This window comes from Solenopsis invicta, chromosome 16, assembly GCF_016802725.1.
Source record: "Solenopsis invicta isolate M01_SB chromosome 16, UNIL_Sinv_3.0, whole genome shotgun sequence".
Lineage (NCBI taxonomy): Eukaryota > Metazoa > Arthropoda > Insecta > Hymenoptera > Formicidae > Solenopsis > Solenopsis invicta.
The window spans coordinates 7,953,885-7,975,314 of record NC_052679.1 but is presented as its reverse complement, the minus strand read 5'-3'; the positions used below and the strand labels follow the sequence as shown (position 1 = coordinate 7,975,314).

The 21,430-nt window shown below is 40.3% G+C and overlaps 1 protein-coding gene across 5 annotated transcripts; it reads left to right on the top strand.

Moving 5' to 3' along the window:
* The first annotated feature begins 1,609 nt into the window (after positions 1–1,609).
* Positions 1,610–21,288, top strand: LOC105204712 (RNA-binding protein Nova-1). 5 transcript variants are annotated; one of them, XM_026139310.2, is made up of 6 exons: positions 2,689–4,011; positions 6,771–6,917; positions 7,003–7,160; positions 7,488–7,839; positions 8,230–8,684; positions 14,612–21,288. In XM_026139310.2, exons 1-6 carry the CDS (start codon positions 3,630–3,632, stop codon positions 14,642–14,644), a joined length of 1,527 nt encoding a protein of 508 aa, XP_025995095.1. In that variant the 5' UTR covers positions 2,689–3,629; the 3' UTR covers positions 14,645–21,288. The 5 variants fall into 5 exon arrangements, with proteins under 5 accessions (XP_025995094.1, XP_025995095.1, XP_025995096.1 ...); XM_026139311.2 differs by having other exon boundaries at positions 13,304–21,288; XM_011173898.3 differs by lacking the exon at positions 14,612–21,288 and adding an exon at positions 8,755–8,784.
* The last annotated feature ends 142 nt before the right edge of the window (positions 21,289–21,430 follow it).

Here is a 21,430-nt window from a genome sequence, read left to right as displayed (position 1 = left end):
AATGGGAAAAATTATCTGGGTCATTATGACCTAGGTTGTCTGCGAAGAGTGGACACATTTTTATCTTGAGCTGAACCAATTTTTAATCTCGAGAATCTAACTGTTTTATGATTCATTACCAGATAAAGCGTGAACTGCAAAAGTCTCTAACGAGACTAAACGAATTGACGCGGAAAGCTCGAGACAGTCACTTTTACAATTTGATTTTCTAGATTCGTAATCTCGAGTGTTCGAGATTGCGAATATCGTTTTAGTAAAGTGCGGTTAAAAGTCGCTGCGCGACGAGAGAATTTGTTCAAGCTCCAAGTGCCTTTATCATCCAGCATTGACATTGGCGTAAACATTTGTCAGTTTGCTTAGCGTTTAACAGATATTTGTAACCCAGTATCTTTGTTCCGATAATTTCGAGTATTCTAATTGTTAATCATATCAGCGCAAGCTGGGATAATAACTCGTGCTTGGGAATTTTTTTAATAGACTCTTAATTCGAGACTCTGATCAACGTAACGTCCGCTTATCGCGTAAAATGTTTCTCGTCATACCAATTAGTTTAACGTTAAATTAAAGAGGAAGAAAAAGAAAAACAATAATGTTATCAAGCGCAGATACGTAGTCGCGCAACGAGTGCCTTTTCAAGAATATGCATCTGGCGAGAACGCGCGAGGGTATTTGACGCTTAGGCCCGATTTTTCGTTATGCGGTTAACTTATGGTTAAACTTAACCTTGTGTTTTATCCAATGAGCTTCACCCAGGATGATGCCATAGCTGAAGCTCATCGGTTAAGACATCAGGTTAAGTTAACCACAAGTTAACCAGAATACAAACTGACGAAGAAAAAAAAGAACGTACTCGGTGCTCTTCGTAAAAGAACTTTGCTCCGGAACGGGCGTAATTATCGTCGAGGTATATCTATGCCGCGATACATTTATAGACCGCCAAGGATAAGAAATCCGTGAGAGCGCTATCGCGCACGATCCGCCGTTCGCGTCGCGCACGAATGCAGCGAGTCGCGCTATCGCATTTAAAGGAAAAAAAAAAGCGCAAAGGTCGCCGAAGATTGCTCATCGCGCGCTCGACGCGCGGAAAGAGACGCGAAGTGAAATCCTCAGGACCAAGAACGCTAGCTCGTATGTCACGAATATAGAGGAGTGCGACGCGGACTTGGGAATTTCATTCTACATTGGGAATTCTAACGGTCAAATTCGAGCAGTCTCGTCTCGCTCGCGTAGTATACGTCTAGGCGAAAGCAATTCCGCCAATCGGGCGTAATAATTAAAAAGCGGTCGAAGGCGGCAAACGTCAGAGTCCGCGCCGCGCGTGGTGGGATGGGTGCGCGGAGGAACAGCCAGAACAGCAGCGCGATGCGGCGCTGTAAGTCGTAAATTCGATCTGAAGTGCGCGCGCGCGGGTCACGAAGGCGCGCAGGACGACGCGACGCAGCGCCAGCAGGTTATTACGTCCGTTATACGCCCCCCGCCGCAGCCGCGGTGGCTTACGTAACGTAGCGTGTGTAGCGCGCACCATCCGTGGGAGTTGGGACTCGGAAGGGTCCCGGAAGCATCCGTCCGTCCATCCACGATCGGTCCAACTTTTCGCGCGCGCGACCGCGGCGGCTGCATTCGGCTCGCTCCGCCACCGAGCCGAACGGGAGCCCGCGCGCGCGCGCGCGCTGAGCGCTACGGAAGAGGGAGAGGGACAGAGATAGAGAAACTGCGCGCGCACAAGAGGGAGGGAGAGAGCAAGCGGTAGGTCAAACTCGAGTTGGACGGAGACGCGGCGAAACTAGAGAGAGAGAGAGAAAGAGAAGAAAGAGGAGGTGTATACGTGTGCGAGGGCACACCGACTACACCGAGTTGCGCGCGAGTATCACAACCAGCTGGTTGGCAAGGGAGTCGCGAGCAGTGGAGCAGTCGCCAGTGAGACGCGGCCAGGCACCCCGCGAGCGCGTGTGTCGTTCGTTCGTTCGTGCGTGCGCGCATACGTACCCGTGGCGCGTAGAAATTCCCATCCTCTCTCTCTCTCTCTCCCCCTCTCATCCACTGTCACCTCCTTCTTTTCCCTTTTCTCCCTCTCTTTTCCTGATTCCTGGTCACACGCGTTCATAACGTATATTCGTAACGTCGTGTGCCTCTCTGTGCTCTCGCGCCTCGCGCCTGGTACCTCATTCTCGGACACGACACTTGTCCCCGCGAAGCGAGTATCGTCTGCTCTGCCTCCTCCAGCAGCGCGTTTCTCTCTCTCCTTCGCACCGTTTTTTCTCTCGCTCTCTCTCCCTCCTTTCCTCCTCCTCCTCCTCCTCCAATCAGAAGGCAAGAAGTGAGAGAGAGAGAGAGAGAGAGAGAGAGAGAGAAAAAAAGAGACACAGAGAGAAGCTGTGAGTACGTGTGGCGTACATCATTCAACTTTGATTGTGTGGGGCCGCTCTGCTGGTGCGCGCCGCCGTCTGTTCTCCCCGTAATCTCTGCGCGGTGGTACGCGCGCGCGCGCGCGCGCGTGCACGATCTCGCGCGTGTGTGTGTGCGTGGATTACGTACGTGCGCGCAACGAGCGAATCAAGATGGCCGCCGATTCAGGAATGGAGACGTGTCCCTCCCCGGAGATTGCGGACTCCAGAAAGCGGCCGCTCGACTGCGACGCGGAGAACGGCGCAACCAAGAGGTCGCACTACGGATCAGGTATTTTCGATCGGGCGTCGTTGACGCCGCTTGTCAACGTCGTCGGCGACGCCGTCGCGAAATCGCGCTACCGATTTCACTCGTTCGCTCCGTTCGCCCGTTCACCACGTCGTCGCCGTCGTCGTAGTCGTAGTCGTAGTCGTAGTCGTAGTCGTAGTCGTAGTCGTAGTCGTAGTCGTCATCATTGTCATCATCATCGTCATCATCGTTATCGGAGTTTAGTCTCTCATACATACTCGCACATTGTCCGCGCGACGATTGACGATGATTGAAGATACGTAACGTCCGTCCCTTTTCCTCCTTCTCGCTCCGTTTCTTTCTCTCTCTCTCTTTCTCTCGCGCGCGCTCTCGCCTGTCTCTTTCTCCCTCTCTTGCCTCTCGCACGCGCCTTTGACAATCTCGTTGTCGTCATCGTCATCGTCATCGTCGTCTTTCGCCGCGCTCTGTGTTGACACAGCGGATCCCCGATTCCCTTTCGTTTCCCACTTCGTGGGACTCTAATGGTCGATGGATCGTCGTTTCTCGTCGGTCGCATCACGAGTATCACGACGAACAACACACACGGTGCACAGCGCCTCGCCTCGCGCATCCTCGCGCGCCCGTGCCACGTCTCCTTCCGCCTGCCTCGTCGTCGCTTCGTTTTTCTATTTCCTCTCTCTCTCTCTCTCTCTCTCTCTCTCTCTCTCTCTCTCTCTCTCTCTCTCTCTCTCTCCTTTTTCTTTATTCTCGCTCTATCGCGTATGTATTTCACCTTCCTCGATCTACGGAGTCGCACGCGTGGGACACGTCCGAGTTTGACGGCGAAACGGTGTTTTGAATTTTGACGTTCCATCCGCGCGACATCCTTCACTTCCTCTGTTTCTCTTTCTCCCCCTCCTCCTCCTCTCACATGCTCTCGCTCTTGCTCTCGCCCTCAACTACGTGTGGGCGGTCGTGCCTGCGAAACGTCGTTAATGGAGGACCGCTTCCACGGCGGTGGCTGCTCCTACGGTGACTCTGCAACTTTGCCGTACGAGCATCGTGAAAATAACGGCATACGTTTCCACCGCGCCGCCGCCACCGCCGTCGCCGTCGTCGCCGTCGTTGTCGTCGCCGTCGCCGCCGCCGTTACGTTCTCGTCATCGTCATCATTGCCGTGCATTATACGCGCGCGCCTGTCACGGCACTCCGCACCGCTCCGTTCCGTGTCACGCTCGTCGCAATCGTCGTCGTCGTCGTCGTCGTCGTCGTCGTCGTCGTCGACGTCGTTGTCGTCGTCGTCGTCGTCGAGAAGCCGCCACCGCCGCTGCCATCCGCGCGCTAGAACGACGGCGCCCACTAGGATGTGGCACATCGGTGAGTGAGTTTGTCACGCACGCACGTACCCGCCTCGCGTCTCTTCGCCTCCCCGAGGAGGTTGACGGGTCAAGGTCGCCGGGCCAGCCAGCCAGCCTGCTAGCGGGCGAGCAAGCGAGCGAGCGAGCGAGGCCGAGCCGAGCCGAGCCAACCAGCAAGCCAGCCAGCGCGCAGGGCCTCCATCTGTCAAACAGCTGTTTGCCTTCTGCACGTTCAACTTCCTGCTGTGCACCGTCCCTTTTACTCCGATCGCATCGATCTCGGTTGACCGTTCGACGACGTTCGCTCGTCGAAAAAAGTGCAACCGAGTGAAGTTGGTGAACCGAGACTCTCCATCGAGTCTTGCGCCACGTCGATTCTTTTGCCGTGACGTCTATCTTAGAAGCTTAACGTCTTTAATTTTTTTTTTCTATTTAACGCTTTTTAGGTTATTTCCTGTTTTGCCCTCCCCCACCCTCTCCCCTTCGTTGTCCTCTGTAACCACGTGACGAATTATGGTTTTAAAAAAAAGTGGTTTAATCGAAAAGTAAAGTTGATTAATCGAGATCACCGTTGTAATCGTGTCTCTCGTTTTGGTTTAGCTGCCTCTAACTCGCTGCCCGCTCAGTGTCCCTTTTGGCACGTTCACATCCAAGTTAGTCATCGTGTTGACCGTGACCGAGTCGGTTTCTTTTTTCTATAATACCATCGATTTTAATGCTGTTTAGAAAGATATACGTGATAAAAAGTTTTATTAAGCTGGGATGCATTACAAAAATTAAAACGAACCAAGAAGCGAATAATTGTTTGAATAAAATTGCCTAATCAAGATAACCTATGCAATTGAAAACGTACGTGCGTCTTATTCGGTCCGCTTAATCGTGCGTTAAATTTTTTTTTTTTTTTTTTTTTTATAATCTTTGCCGATACATTTTTTTCGAAACTTTAATAAATCAGTTTGTCATTGATCACGAAAAGGTCAAACGAGATCGTTTCTCAATGCTTTACGCAAAACTACGATCTCGATCGATAATCGTTAATCGATCTGTTTCTTCATAAGTGGACATTTTTTCTCGTTTGCGTATCGCCACTCGATTAATCAACATCGTCGACGTCATTCGCTTTTCCAAAGTTTCCTCAATCGTCTATGATCAACCTCGATTGTGTTCTCGAACGCGAGTCGAGATCTCGCGATCCACAAGATCTATGCCGAATCTCGTGGCCGGGAAATTCCGATGTACGTAGATCAGAGAGATCGATCCGGTTTGATCTTGTGCCTTTAGTCGATGAGTCGAGTGTTTGCTCGACTGACTAGGCAACGCGCGACGTTTCTCGTGTCGCAATGCACAAAGAACGGTGAAAAGACAGATCCATTACATTTGAAAATTAATACATAGTTTCAAGAAAGTTATTGTATTTACATCAAATGTTTAATAATAATAATCATTTTCGTAAAAACGTTATCATATGGAAACACATCAATAACGTCTTGGATATCGATAGAGCTTTTAACTGATGATCTCATTTTGTTTGTTTTTCAGGAAAATGCATAATAGTGATAATTTTAATCGTGCTGTTTCATTCCCTCGATTATAGATTACTTGTTTGAAAATTTTAAGGCAAATAAGAGTCAAATGACACATCGAATTATTATTTCACATTGAATTATTATTTTACAGTAAAGAGAATTAAAACTATGGCTACGCGTCACTTAACTTTTATTACCGTTTAATATTTTCGAGATGATAGTTATCCTAAACAAGTAGATGCAGCAACAAGATTGAATTTATCACAATTACACATTAAATCAGTCTGTCACAAAATAATGGGATGGAAAATTTTCATTGATCCATATTGAACGTGTGCTAAATAACACTGCAGCATTAAATATGAATAATTACTCATGAGCTTTTAGTTATATTTTATTGCGTGATAATATACAAGGTGTCCTAGAATTTGCGCACAGTACGATGCACAGTACGATTCTCTGTGCTGAAAGCAAAAATTTCCCCTCTGATAAAATTGTGCTTAAATTATACTTTTAAAAGGGAATTAATCTGAAGCTAATGAACGAGCGTCATACGTGAATTAGTGACACAGATACTATTTTAGAATTCTTTAAAGGTTTTAGAAATTTCATGTATGATATTTAAATGTCATTGTTATGAATAGAACTTACTTAATGAGAAAAAATGTTCTAATGTGAAATTGACTAATATTATTACTGCTGCTTATCTAAAATCGAGGCTAAAAGTACAAAATGAATGAATAAATTAGATTCATTTGATAATATGTGAATAATGCTTTATTTTAAAAATATTATGTAGTCCTGAAAAGAGATAATTTAATATATTAATATTTCAAGGCGTATGTTCAGAATATAGCCAAAAGCTTTTAAATCAATTATGTACATGTTATTATCTAATCCATTAATTTCACTGCACAGTCATTATTTGAGTGATACCAGTTTGAGAAATGCTCTTTTATTAAATGAGTTTTATTGAAAATAACGATTTCAATATCATGCAGTTGTTACATAATCCTTCGAGAAGTAGTAAAACACGTGAGCGCGCCACTTGTACTTGATTCGTTACGAATTCTCGTTCGTTAACTTTAAAGTGCTACCGTTTAAAACATATATTTCTTAAACGCAGTAATGAGGGAAGTTGTGCTTTTCTAGCACAAAAAATCAAATTTCATGTGCGCGAAATCTGATATACCGATGCTTGTTAAATACACGAACATTATTAAGAAAATGGCGTTTCTTTTTTATTTTGTAGGAGGAGATGGAACGTATCATCTCAAAGTGTTGGTTCCCGGCGTGGCAGCCGGGGCCATTATTGGAAAAGGTGGCGATACAATTGCTCAACTTCAAAAGGATACAGGGGCAAGGGTGAAGATGTCTAAATCGCACGATTTTTATCCGGGTACGCGTTTACTTTTGTGCACGTGCGAAATGCGTTTTCGCGGCTACCTTCATCCGTTGATTACCGTTTCGTTCGCCTGTTACAGGAACTACCGAGAGAGTATGCCTTATCACAGGCACCGTAGACGCTATTATGGAAGTCATGGAGTTTATCATGGACAAAATACGCGAGAAGCCTGATCTTACTTCGAAGACTACGGTTGACTTCGACTCTGGAAAAGCCACTGCGGAGAGGGATAAGCAGGTAAGCAGATAAGACTGAAATATTTTTGTTGCAAAATTGATTTCTTTTTTTCTTTTTTCTAACAAGATATTTTTCATACGAGATATATATATATTTTTTAATGACACAGATTCGTTATTACTAAAAAAAATTGCTCCTCGTGTAAAAGTACGTAGTGCAGTGTTAAAAAATAAATTTGCAGACAGATTTGGAATAGCCTCTCACACTTTTTTCTAGGCATTGTACATTCCAGATGTCTTTCGATAACAATTACCCAAAAAGTTTATACAACGACGTTTATACAAATTTTGTACGCGTGCATTACATGAATCTAAACTGCTATTTCAGGTCAAAATTTTAGTGCCTAATAGCACTGCGGGAATGATAATCGGCAAAGCTGGAAACTATATTAAACAAATTAAAGAAGAATCTGGCTCGTATGTTCAAATCAGTCAGAAAGCTAAGGATCTGTCCCTTCAAGAGCGATGTATAACGGTGATCGGTGAGAAAGAAAATAATCATAGGGCGTTACATATGATCTTAGCGAAAGTGGCAGATGATCCGCAAAGCGGCACCTGTCTTAATGTCAGTTACGCGGACGTAAGTGGTCCCGTTGCCAACTACAATCCTACAGGCAGTCCGTACGCTCAAGCTCCCACAAGCACTCCTACATATACATCTACAGCTGGTTTAAATACAGGTTAGTTAACGAGTCTTTCAATAATGCAGATAAGTCATTTCGTATGCGATGAATATGTTCTAGTACATTATTAGTACAATGTTATCGATTTTAAGATTATCGTCTAATAGCAGCATTTATAGATGTAAGCCTACAAGTACGCGCTTTCTCATTATTCTTTATTATTTAACATTATTTTTTAACATGTCTATTATATAAAGCGATACAAAAACTTGTGTATTGATGTGTGTGCGAGCGTGAAAAAGAAATCGCGCGTTTTTCCATGTTGGTTTACTTGAATTCTATCCATCATCTGCTTGGATGTCACGTACACGAGGCTTACTGACGAGATTCTCGTCGTCTTTGACGCACGTGATTAATAAATACGATGGTTGCCTATTTATTTTCCAGTGAGTCTGTTGAACGGCGCTGGTTTGAGTCTCAATCTGAATCTGGGCGCGGCTATCACCGCCGGCACAGCGCCGGTGACGACGCAGTTGCTAGAACATATAAAACTGAATCTACGTACGACAGGTTTCTCCGAGCCCGCCGCTACAGAGATACTCGCCGCGATCGCGACTCTCGCCAAGTACAATATCCTTGGGATGGGAATCGGGATGCCGTCAAGTATGAGCTATTTGGGCAATCCGATGGACAGTACGACAACCGCGAACGGCTCGAACAACAACGGCGGTGTGTTCGGACCGATCGGGACTGTGCCTGCGCTCGGATCCACCTCGCCGACGCCGCGCAACACCCTTGATCGGTACGAGCCGTTCGATCCATTCCGACAGAACAACACCGCCGCCAGCGCGATACATCTCAACAACAATTCATTCGGCCTGGGCACTAACCAGTTATCACTTGTAAGTAAGAGTCCTACACAGGTAGACGCCAACAACAAGGAGACCAAGAAAGTAGACATAGAAATTGCAGAGGTTATAGTGGGAGCTATTCTGGGACCCGGTGGTCGTGCCCTCATTGAGATTCAGCACCTAAGTGGCGCCAACATACAAATCTCTAAGAAGGGCATGTTCGCCCCTGGTACCAGGAACCGCATAGTGACTATCACGGGTTATCCCAATGCGATCAACACTGCTCAGTACTTGATTGAGCAGAGGATCAGTGAAGAGGAGGCGAAGCGAGCACGTCAGAATGCCATCGCCAGTATGATCCATTGATTTCAAGTACAGCACTCCTCTTGTTCATCCCCATTATTGAGCTCCGTTGTTCACCTCTTCACACCCTGAGAAGAGAGAGCGCGCCCGGGATACGGCGGTTCTCTTCTTTCCTCTTATACTTTTGACATATACATATATATATGTACACACATATGTATATATATATTTTTTTTTTTTTTCGTCCAATTGCCAATTTACCGCCCGTTGTCATCTATCGCGCTGCGTTGTCACTATAGCGCTTGCATTGTCGCATCATTTATGTTCATACATCCATCATGGCTCGTCAACATTTATCTATCTTTTAAGATTATTATGATATATATGTATATATATACACACATATATATATATATATATATATATATATATATATATATACATGTATGAATATTATGTATGTTGTATAATATATAACTACTACGATTGTTCTGTGATACACCACATTACGGGGCTTTATCACACACGACACGCGCGTACCGCATCAGAGTTGCCACGAATAATAATTAGTTGTTATTGTCTATAGCGTATTACCGTTGAGGTAATCCACTATGTAATTGTTATCGGATTCAGAATATACGATTCGACATCTCTTTTAGTCACACAAATGTTCACGCCACACCAACTACTACATTATATCCGGAAATAAGGCTTCTTCTCAACAGACAGACTTTTGTCTGGATAATTGCATCCCCAAGTTCTTACGGGATACGGTCACCGTAACCGAAGCGCACCTCATACAGAACTCAACATTAAAACGGCACTGTAAATCTGAGTCAATCATCGATCGGTCAACTGAAATGATTGATCAATGAAATTGGAGAGTTCCATGATCAACATTCTGCATTGTCTTTCGAGATAGGAAATACTTAGACTAATGAATTTTTCTCACCTTTACAAAATACATTATTTACTACTTTCACCAAGTACAGAGTAATATCTTGGCAAAACCAAAGAGTTTATACATACCGGATGTTTCACGAAGAAAGAGTTTGCGAGTTTTTGAGACTTGAAATTGCTAGCCTTAAAAATGTGTAACTTTTTTCCTGAAATATCCTGTATAAAGCTGAAAGATCTTGGCTGGAAGTTTAATATATATATATATATATCCCAAGTGAGAGAACTATTCTATATATATATATAAACATATATTTATATATTTACAATGTGCCGCTGGCTGGTCCAGCTAAATAAATAATGAATAACTCCTTATTGCCAAGTTATATTCTTAATTCTAAAGTGTTTGAGTCTTCAGAACCTCAATTAAGTTTCGTAGCGTTTAGAGTAATACATATACATATACAGAGCTATATATAGAGATTTTAACGTCAAACGTTGTTACTTTTTAACATGTATTTCTAAGAAATGGAAATCTATTTGCGCTAGCATTTGTTCACTAGGATAAGCAATATTTTTTGCGCATCACGTTAGATGACATTCTCAGATAACAATTTGTATAATTGTTCCATTATTTATATACAACTTTTTAGTCTAATTATTTCCTATTCTAAGACGATCGGCAGTTGACTACGATTAAAATCTAAATATATTTTATTTTAGTCTCTTTACTTTAATCGGACTTAATATTGGAATTTATTATTACGTGCCTTTTGGGAGAAAGTAGTGTGTATGGGCGTTTGCTTTCTCTAAATGACGTGAACGCTTGTTCGTTTAAAATCCTTTTCGTAAGTCTTTTATTTATACATGAGCGTTTCTTTGATCGTTTCTTCTCGCTACGCATGAGACTTTTTACCGATATAATTTCATATATTTTACATAATTTACCAGATATGTTGATTATTCGATTGTAGACATCGTAGCGTTGGTACGAGACTATACTTTTTATTGATTATTTTAATTATTATCTTGGAAAATTTCCATTATTATATCATATTTTGGGGTTCTGTATGGTAAAACGAACGTTTGTATAGAATACTAGAAAATTTCCATTTAATGGCAAAATGTGAGTCAAATAAGAAATTTTAATAAATTTTGAAGCTTTCTCGTGCAGAAGCGAGCCGACAAGTCATTGAATGTGTTAGAATCGGTTTAAAAATTTTCAAATAAATCTATTGCGTTTCCGCCGTTTGATCAAAAGAAAAAATATCTGCTACGAGATGTTTTTACAATCATTCTTTCTGTGGGAATAATTAAAATATAGGAAGGGATGATACGAGCTAGGTAGTAATCAATAATGGGTTTAGTTAAAATGTTTATTGAAATGTTAGCTATATACCGTTGAATGAAATATATAACTGTACATATGTGTGTACATGTGTACGTGCGCGTGTGTGTACACACACGCACATAGGCATACAGGCATATGTATATATATATATATATATATATATATATATATAATATATATATATATATATACACATATACACACACATACATACATACATACATATGTATACACAAATAATTCATCATTGTAGGCATTGGCCCATTTTTCTTTAAACAATGACTTGTATATTTATAAATATTACATAATAGGAATAATTATAATAACATATTATGCAGAAAGAGGAAGATATATATATATATATATATATATATATATTCGTATGTGTGTGTATATTCACACACATATATATTGTAATGAAGGAAGATACAGGTTATTACAAAAAGAAGAAATGATAAATTATAAATTATGTGTATATGCATGTATGTATAAACATTAATATAAATATACACACACATTTATACATGTACGTATACATACTTATATGTATATGTATACATGATACAAATATATATATATATATATATATATATATATATATATATATATATATATATATATATATATGGTTGTGTGTATATAAAAGAACATGGAATGATATTATAAAAGATTGTTGACAAAATATTTGCGTCCGCAAAGAGGAGAAAACACATTTATGTTTATCCATAAATTCTATGTGAACTATTATCAATTAAACTTTACTGTGTTGCCCAAATATATTGAAAAGTCACCGAAATATGAAATAATTAACTAGGTTGCTGTAAATAGATCGATTCTAAAATTTTAAGAAAGCATAAATGTAAATTATAGTGTTAATTTAATTTATATGGATTAGTGTGTTCTAATGGCCTTTGTGCTATTAACGGCAGCATAATATATTTCATTAATATTGATTAATATATAATAATATCATCGTCACGCATTTTCTGGTCATCATATTAGATTGGCTACCATTTTCATTCAGTTAAAAGTCTTCTTCTATTATAGTTGGCTACGAATATTATCTGGCTGACTGCCGGTAGGGCGAACGATGTTGCTAAATTTGTCGCGCAATATAGAACCGAGCGCATAAAAAAAAAGAGGCATTTCGAATGTCGAATTCGGATTTGCCTTTAGCCACTTGCGGATGTTTATGTAGGACACAGACACTGTTTTACATTGCCACTGCTACAAATATGTACGTTACCTGTTAGATTTAATATTATTTATTCGTTCTTCATATTCACGATGATACATTATTTATCGTCCTTAATATTTATTCGCAGACAGATGCGTTAAATTGTGAAGCTATCGTCTAAAGATCGGTATCTTTATTTTATATTTCCTCGTTGTTAAAGTTGTGAGAAATAGCTGTATAGTCTTATCCAATGATGTAACGTCGGTTAAACGAGATTGGACGACTGAAAATTTTGACTTTTATTTGAAAATCGCTCGTTGGCTGTGTACCTGATCGCTGAGAAGCGATCGCTCGCTCGTCGAGTGACCGCTATATCTCTTTTAGGAGATTCGAGTTTTGAATCGTCATCCGTCTCCAAGCTCGTTCATCGTCCGTTATCGTACATTCGCAATAGTCATGCAGTAATCCTAGCGCCGCTCGAACGATACAGCTTATATAAATTGCAAGAAACAATCGCCGTAGGCATATATATTCCATCTTCGTTAATGCGGAGTGTGAAGCACACTAATTTTGTGATATGCATCGCCTGTTGGTACAAATGACACGAGTTATGACGTACATGTTTGTAGAAACGCAATACCCAAGCGAGAAGAAAAAGTATAGGCGGAGGACGAGGAAGAGGTGATTATCTCTCTCTCTCTGACGAACAACTTGTAGGTAGCATCATGTTAAACTATAATAGGATAGGGTTACGGGTTCTCTCTGATATTAAAACATTCCGTAGTAGAGCAGATTACGTATAAGACTAGCTGTGATGGAAAGCTGATGAAAAGAGATTGTATATTATACCAGCTGCCAGTACATGAAAAAAAATGACACAAAACGACATCGTCGTTACGTCATCTTTGATAGAATGTAAAATTGTAGGATTTATTTGCGCAGGTAAAGTAAAGTGCTTGCGACGACATGTGAAAAGTTCGGCCAAGGCAAGGAGAGATCAAGGAAGGAAACGGAAGCTTTGTCAGTGTGCACGATTAAATTTAACATGCCCGGTTACAAGCACGTTACAGAGCAATCTTACGCGCGCAATGATGTGTCCGTGTAGTTTTTATCACGATGGGGAATGACAAGAAATCAGGACGAAGCCGATTCCCTTCCTATATGTGAAACGCGCATTAACTCGTGCAACACGAATCTCCTTGCGAGTATTCCTTTGCGGTAAGAATCAAATACAGGAAAGCAGCATAGATCACGTATATAGAGGCCATAGCGCGATCAGCCAGTCTAACATAAGTATTCTCTTTAGTGTAACGTTGGTTTAAAGCGTATCGCCTCTTACATTTTAATAACTACATCGATATGTACTACTGTGCGTAGAATTTGCAGAATTACGTTCGAAAATGTTACTTCGCTGCCGGTTCCAAGAGTCAATTTCTTTACAGTTTGCTTAATGCAATCTGTTTAATCCGGTATAGCGAGATACATTTTGAGAGTATCTTTAATTTAAGGTATTCATTTTCAAAACCCAGAAAATAAACAAAGTGTTCGGTATACATATATTTTTGAAGATTCGAAAAATCGACAACGAGAAAAAAATGTAAAGAATTTCAATTTCCAAAGCATAATGATGTGAAACGGGCTTGCTTTTACACTCGCTTCTAGAAATTGTCACGCTCCATAGTAGTCCGGAGATGAGCGAACACAAATCGCCATACCATTGTCGCAGTAACACTTTCGACGGAATTTTCCGATGTTGCTTAACGGCGTAAGCGTATATACTCTAGTGCACTAGCATGTGTGTGTGTATATATATATGTATATATATATATATGTGTGTGTGTGTATCTTCGATATATTACGTAGTATCGAGATGTTTAACAATAACGTCAACAAGTGCACGGTTCCGCGTGTAAACTCGAGCTGTGTGAAATCGGTCCCTATGTGCGGCCAATATTGAAGCAGATATACTTTTGTCGAATATTAGGTCGACAATCGACATGCCGCAATATATTGTACGTATATTAATACATATATATATGTACAATGTATATGTATTGATGACAAAACTATTGTATCACATATTGATCGCATAGGTACCGTTTAGTCCTTTCCGAGCCAACGATTTCAAAAGGAATCGCTTTCGGCGGGACGTTTCCCTTTAAATTTTTCATTCAAAGATCATGCAATCAGCAATTATCGAAAGAAGATATGAAAAATATTTCTCGTTTATATATTTTTGCTACATTTCAGAGGAAATCGGCGTACATTCGGTGTCACGAATAGGACAATTCGATTCCAATCGGGGAACGGAAAGGACGAAATATTCGCACGTGCGTCGTTGAGGATTTTTCTAAAACGATCGACGCGGTGATGTAGCGGCTGCATCTGCACAAGATGGCAAAAGCAGTATTGATCGGCCAGTCAATGTTACCTACGAGTTGTTTTAACGAGAGGACGATGTTAGAGTAGACCGGCAGTCGTCGCCCGCCCTTGTTAGGAGAGTCTTTTATTTTTTCATACAGCGCTTTGTTTTGTACAGTTTAAAATATATTTCTCCGTTCGCAAATATACTGCTAAGCACGAAAATCGCGACGCGACGGATAACGCGCGTGTACGCGTCACTTCACCAGTCGATAGTTGTAACCGCAGAACACAGTTAAGCATAGATTGTGTGTAGCTAGTTTCTTAAATCTCTTACGAAATTACGTAAAAAAAGGGAAGAGAAAGGGAAGATAATTACGTATCTGTATACATACGTGTACGCTCGCATGTGCACATGAGAATACACAAGAAACGAATTAAGAGAGGAAAAATGAAATTATAACTCTCGTAAAGAAATATATATATATATATATATATATATATATATATATATATATATATATATATACATATACATATATAAATATAAAAGAAAACGTGGAGGTGTAGCGTAGTAATCAGGGAACTGTAGGAATTGCATTGACTCGCCTCAATTCTAATTATGAATATTGTTACAGTAACTATTAACTGAATTTGACACTTGTCGCCGTGCGCGGAGGGTGACTCGCGTGTCACGTTACTTGGCTGTGTGTGTTAGGCTACATCGTAAAAATCATGTTCCATCGTACTTTCATCGCTCCACTTTGCATTAAGCTCCATTGAATTGGATGTGAGACGAGAGGGGAAAAACGCGAGAAAAGGAAAACGCAAAAAGATGCAGGATGACGGTATTCGGAGTCGCGTTTTATGCTAAGGGTAAAAAAAAAAGAACAGAAACTTCTGTCTGTCACCCGCACTCCACACCCATTAGTGCCATATCGAACCCTCTCCATCTCTCCCCCCATCCATCTCCTTTCCTTGCCATCCATCGGCCACCACACTTGTTAACGTTTGACAGTAGAACATGTTGTTAAAGATATGTATATTCTGCGCGACGCACGCAGGCCGTTTTCAATAAAAAAAAATCGGACTATATCATTTATTTCACATTATATACTGAATAATGTTATGGAGCAGATACTTTATTATACACACCTATTCTTAGTTTGCAGTACATGGAAAATAGGCATTCTCATAATAGCTAAAGATAGAAAAAGGAAAAGATACTATGGAAAGAGTAACAACCCATGCTGCAAATTGAGAGGGATGTTATTTAATAGATACTTTGATTCCAATGTCGCGTTACACGTTCGCGTTTCCTGGTTTTACATATACACGTATAGTCATGTGTCCTATTTTAGTCTTATCCTACGTTTGATCGGTGATAATAGCTAAAGTCAGAAATGCAACAGTGTATAAAGTGATTGATATAGGCGCATGGTAAATTTGGCAAATTATATCGAAATTAACCATCGCGATTGCTGCCGAAGAGAAAAGAGAAAGATCGATCGTGTAAATTTTACCTCAAGGTCAGACAAATTCAACGATCTCGCCAAAAACGCGATGGTTTTAAAGATCATTGACGCAAAAAAAAGAAAAAAATTATAAAATGTTCGTATCAATGGATCGAGGGCCTATATACCGATTGACCAATAGCAGATTAAAAAAAAAAAAAAAAGAAGCACAGGCATATAGAAGTAAATTGTTCGAGATACATGACGGTTAATTATTGCTTCAGAAAGAATGTTGCATCTGTCTCTGTAAAGTTTCCTCTAATTGTTAGTTTACTGCCACTTTTTTGCAATCGTTCACTATAATCAAATATCTAAATGATAGGGCAAATATTTGCCGATAGCCAAGGAAATCTATGTAAAACGTTATATAACATTAAGACATGTTACATTAAGATATCGCTATAGAGAAGGTCAAAAAAAAAAAAAATAAAGAAAAAGAAAAGAGTTTATTTATTGCATCCTATTGCATTGATTGACAATAGCAGAGGCGAAATTATTTATATAGTACGAAAGTATAAAGATTATCGGAGATCACAGGCACAGGAAAAATCATTCGATTAAACGTGATTCGAGATATTTCTCATATCACGAATATTCGTTTTCTTAATTGTTAGCGACATTCTCATGAAGTGTAGCGAGCTAAGCCCATCTTCTATTGAGAAATAAAAAGAGAGTAAAGTAAAATAATAATAATATATTAAAAAAAAGAAAATTATGTATCGAAAACGTAACGAGGCGGCGTTACAATGTCCGCGGTAACTAGAACGCGCTCGTTAAAACATAATTAAGAGGGTTGTACAAAATTGTATGTAATGTTATTTTGTCGGAAGTGAGAATATTAATAGAGTTAGACTGTTAATATGGTATATTATTTTTGGGTAAGCGTAATGTAAAACAAAAGGAAGAAAAAAACGAAAGGAAAGGATTAAGAGACACTCGGATGTGAGATCGTTGTTGTTGAGGTAGAGGTAGCACATAGCAGCTCGGGGATTAAAATGGAGAATTAAAGAAAAACAATTAAATAACATTAAGTAGATAAAGAAAGAGGAGAAGGAGGAGGAGACTATTGAGTACCTTGTTGAGTATAAGTAGTCGTATATTGCTATAAATCGCAAGTGCACATGGGTGCGCGTGTGCTCTCACCCTACATATTCGTTCACACACGTACATACATACACACATACACGCATACACATTGTATAATGTCAAAAGTGCATGCTTACACGCGAATAGAAGATATTGCAGATTGAGAGAGAGAGAGAGAAGGAGAAAGAAAAGGAAAGAGAACGCGCGTTTGCGTTTTACTTTCGCGATGTTAGTCTTTTCGTGCGTCACAATTACGACGTACTCGGTGAATTATTAGAAAGAGAGGGAGAAATAGCGTTATCTTCCATGATATAATATATATATATATATACATAAATATATATAATCGAGATATATATATATGAGGGCGAAAGAGAAAGAGAGAGAAAGAGAGAGAGAGCAGCTGGCTGCGAAGGTACCATAGAGATTTATTCGTCTCGCACCGATGGTGAAATCACGATCAAGTATTGTACCTTACATTCCTTCGGCTATAAAGTAATTTAAGGACATACACGGACGTGCATATGCATACATACATACATACATACGTACATACACGCATTACACACATGGCAGCGCGTTTTCTCATCATACGTTTTACCGAGTTCGAATTATGCTGCACACGATTAGACGAAGATCCATTTTGTCACTCATTACACATTCTATCCCGCAATTGTGTACACAAGACAGATTCGGCTTGTTTTCTTTCCTTTTTTTCCTTGTCGACACGACACGAGAATGACGGTGCATTACGAGCAATGGGCAAAATTGCGTATTTTTTAATATTCCGAGGTGTCTCTCGTCTCTCCGCGAGAGAGGCTGGAGAAAATAGAAGAGAAAAGGGGGGGGGGAAAGGGTATTGCGATTCAGCTAAGAAAAATCTAAGATTATCGATATTTACAATAAGTTTTAAGTAGTAAAAGTAGTCGTAACTCTACGGAAGGTACGGATACACTTTAGACGAGTAAGGGATTCGGGGAGGCGAAGCGAAAGATTGTAATTCGGCTGTCGTCGCGAGACGAGACGAGATGAGATGAGAGAGAACGTCCGTGGTATCTTTGATAACGTCGAACTTTTTCCGTCATCGCGTAAACGTGGTAATCTCGTGAATTAACGGGAGAAACTGCTAAAGATACGACCCTAACAGCATGAGATGTTGTATGAATATTCTAGAATATTCTAGATATCGTACGAACATTCGTACAATATTCGTGATATCGTGCGTATATTTGTAAAATGTCACAATATTCGTTCGATATCTTGTGCTGTTAGGGGAAAGACCGTTTTCACATTCGTTCGCACGCGATCCGAAAATAATATCTCGACAGTTCTCAAACGTGTGGATCGCGCATATCTTCGGATACTCGCGAGCGAGTGCTCATCGAGAGAGAAAGAGAAATGTAATACCAAAAGTCACAAGAGCTGGCGCATTCTTTTCAAGTCCCCGTTCGATTCGTCGATGTGTCAATTGTTATTTATTAGCGGGGTCGGCCAGTCGTGACTCTTGGTACTTTGCTTCGCATCTGCCGAGTGTCGTGAGAACTGTCGTGAGAACTGTCATTCGGTGCTCAAAAGTTCGGAAACCGTAACGTAAGGTTCTCCAAACTCGAAAGAGCAACGCTATACTTTTCGGTTCGATGGTGCCAGGTCGACGATACCAGGGACGTTTATGCGGAGAGAGATGGTTGTACGGCAAAAAGATAATCATGTGTGAGGGATTGTGCTATGGGCAAAAGAAAGCAAAACGAGAGGCACGGTCTTGTCCGTGAGCTGTCAGGGTACGCATATTCATACCGCTCGTAAAGGCTTCGATAGAGAATCCTCTATTTGTTGATCAAAACACAAAGGAAAAAAAAAAAGAGAGTGATGATTAACGCGTTTTACTTTTGCACTTTCGCTCGTCGATAAAGTTTATAGATTGTCTGCTGTCCTGACGTGACCGCTTTGGGCACCACTATTGTTATCGATAAAGTATAATTTAGTTCACAGGCATTTTTTTTTTCCGAGAAGGGCTAATCTTAATATTATTACTTTACACTCTAACCACATTTATTTGCATCCATAAATTGTTATTCTCTTTCATCATCAATTTATTCCATTCAATGTTGAATAATTATATAAAAAGAGTAAAGGAGAGAGAGAAAAAAAAGCAAACAGACAAACATAATATATTAACTATTTTCACTCATTGAGAAGCATCGTTACCTGTATGACAAGTGACCATAATAAGAGCATAATAAACAATCGCTCATTAAATGCATTCTGTTGTTCTTCATTTCATGACCTGGCCACCGTCCATACATCCATCCATTGGTCCATTCAGTGTCGCAGTATGATCATACGTCATACGCGTTCTCATCGTTTCTCATTCACCAAGATCTCTCTAGTCTCCGTTCTACGTACTCGACCTAGAACAAAAGACGAAGCACAATTGTAATTTTGTGGAAATTCGGCGGGTCCCTGTTTCGAGTTCCCGCGTTTGGAATGCACGCGACGAACGAGACGGCCCGGCCTTCCAAATTTCGACAAAAAAGAAGGGAGAGGAAGAATTTAAGAAAAACACGTACAATAGCGAAACGCGGAAAAGCCGAAAGTACAATATAGTAGAGTAGCGTGACGCTTGTCGTATATACATTATTATTTCGATCTTTATATGGACGCTCGTCAATCCGAGATTTCTAGCTTTTTCTAGTGAAAGAGAGAGAGATGCAGGAAGGCAATTAATATATCTAGTAATTTTTATAATAATAAGAAAGCGCGTCTCGTCATTATATTTTATCTGTTATTATTGATATGAGATTTTATTTAGAAATTTTTTTTTCTAAATAACGCGACTTTCCTCGGCGGGGGGAACTATTCGCATATGTTGGTGCCCACCGTGCCGTTTTGCTCTTTCCTCGTTCCCCCGCTCCATTTTATTGTAAAATACTAAAATGCACGCGCCGCCGAATAGAATCACACACGTACGATATTTATGCTCGCGATGCGGTTTTCGCAGCGATGCTCTTCGCCGATTCTGCGTATATACGGCCCGATTTTCCGAAAGGCTGGAAAGAGAGGTATCAGCGGAGTTTGACACTTGGACCGCCGAGCTAATTTTGCGCGCGACTGTAAAGCGAGCGGAGTCTCTTGCCGATGTGTTGCCCTAACAGCACGCGATATCTAATGAATATTGTGATATCGTATAAATATACGTACGATGTTATGATATTGTACGAATATTCGTACGATATCTAGAATATTCTAGAATATTCGTATGATATTTAGAATATTCTAGAATATTCGTACGATATCTAGAATATTCTAGAATATTCGTACGATATCTAGAATATTCTAGAATATTCGTACGATATCTAGAATATTCTAGAATATTCATACGATATCTAGAATATTCGTATGATTTCTAGAATATTCGTACGATATCTTGTGCTGTGTTAGGATGTCGCTATGATAAATCTATATCTCTTTCTTCCGCGACAGGCGCACGTTATACATGTTATACGAATGATATTCTTTGTTGTTTCTAATCGATATCGTTGTAAATATCTAATAAGCTAGGTCATTTATCCGATCGGGAACGAAGCCTGTCTGTGCAGGTGCAGACGAGGTCTTTGCGGAAATTCATCTGTTATCCACACATGACGAGGCACTTAAAATGTTAAGATAGACGCACATATCACACGTGCACGTGATTTTTTGTATTTAACATTCGAACGAACGTTTGTATTCTTGTATATACCACATATATATAAACACACATACACATACACATACAATATGCGTGTAAAGAATAGCACGCCGACAATTAGCTGATACACGTCTTTGTTTTTCTCTTTTTTTTTTCCCTGTTACACATTCCCATAGGCGTACAATCTCGAGCGTATGAGAGATGCTATTCTAACTAGTCAGTAAAAAAAAAAAAAAAAAATGAAAGCAAAAGAAACGAAAAATTGTATTTCTTTTTATGACGAATTATGTAAATAAGGCAGAGGAAGTATATATTTTTTTGGAGGTGATATACTAGCGGATAGAGTACCAACGATCAAGTTAAACGGTCTATTTCGAATGATCTTATCGAGCTTTTGATAAAAAAGAGAACGACATGTAA

What these genes read in the sequence shown, in the direction of transcription:
- LOC105204712 (XM_011173897.3), top strand. Translation starts at nt 3,630, where the DNA reads ATGGAGGACCGCTTCCACGGCGGTGGCTGCTCCTACGGTGACTCTGCA. An exon ending in ATCGCACGATTTTTATCCGG is followed by an intron (nt 6,918 to 7,002) that starts GTACGCGTTTAC and finishes CGCCTGTTACAG; the next exon opens with GAACTACCGAGAGAGTATGC. An exon ending in CTGCGGAGAGGGATAAGCAG is followed by an intron (nt 7,161 to 7,487) that starts GTAAGCAGATAA and finishes CTGCTATTTCAG; the next exon opens with GTCAAAATTTTAGTGCCTAA.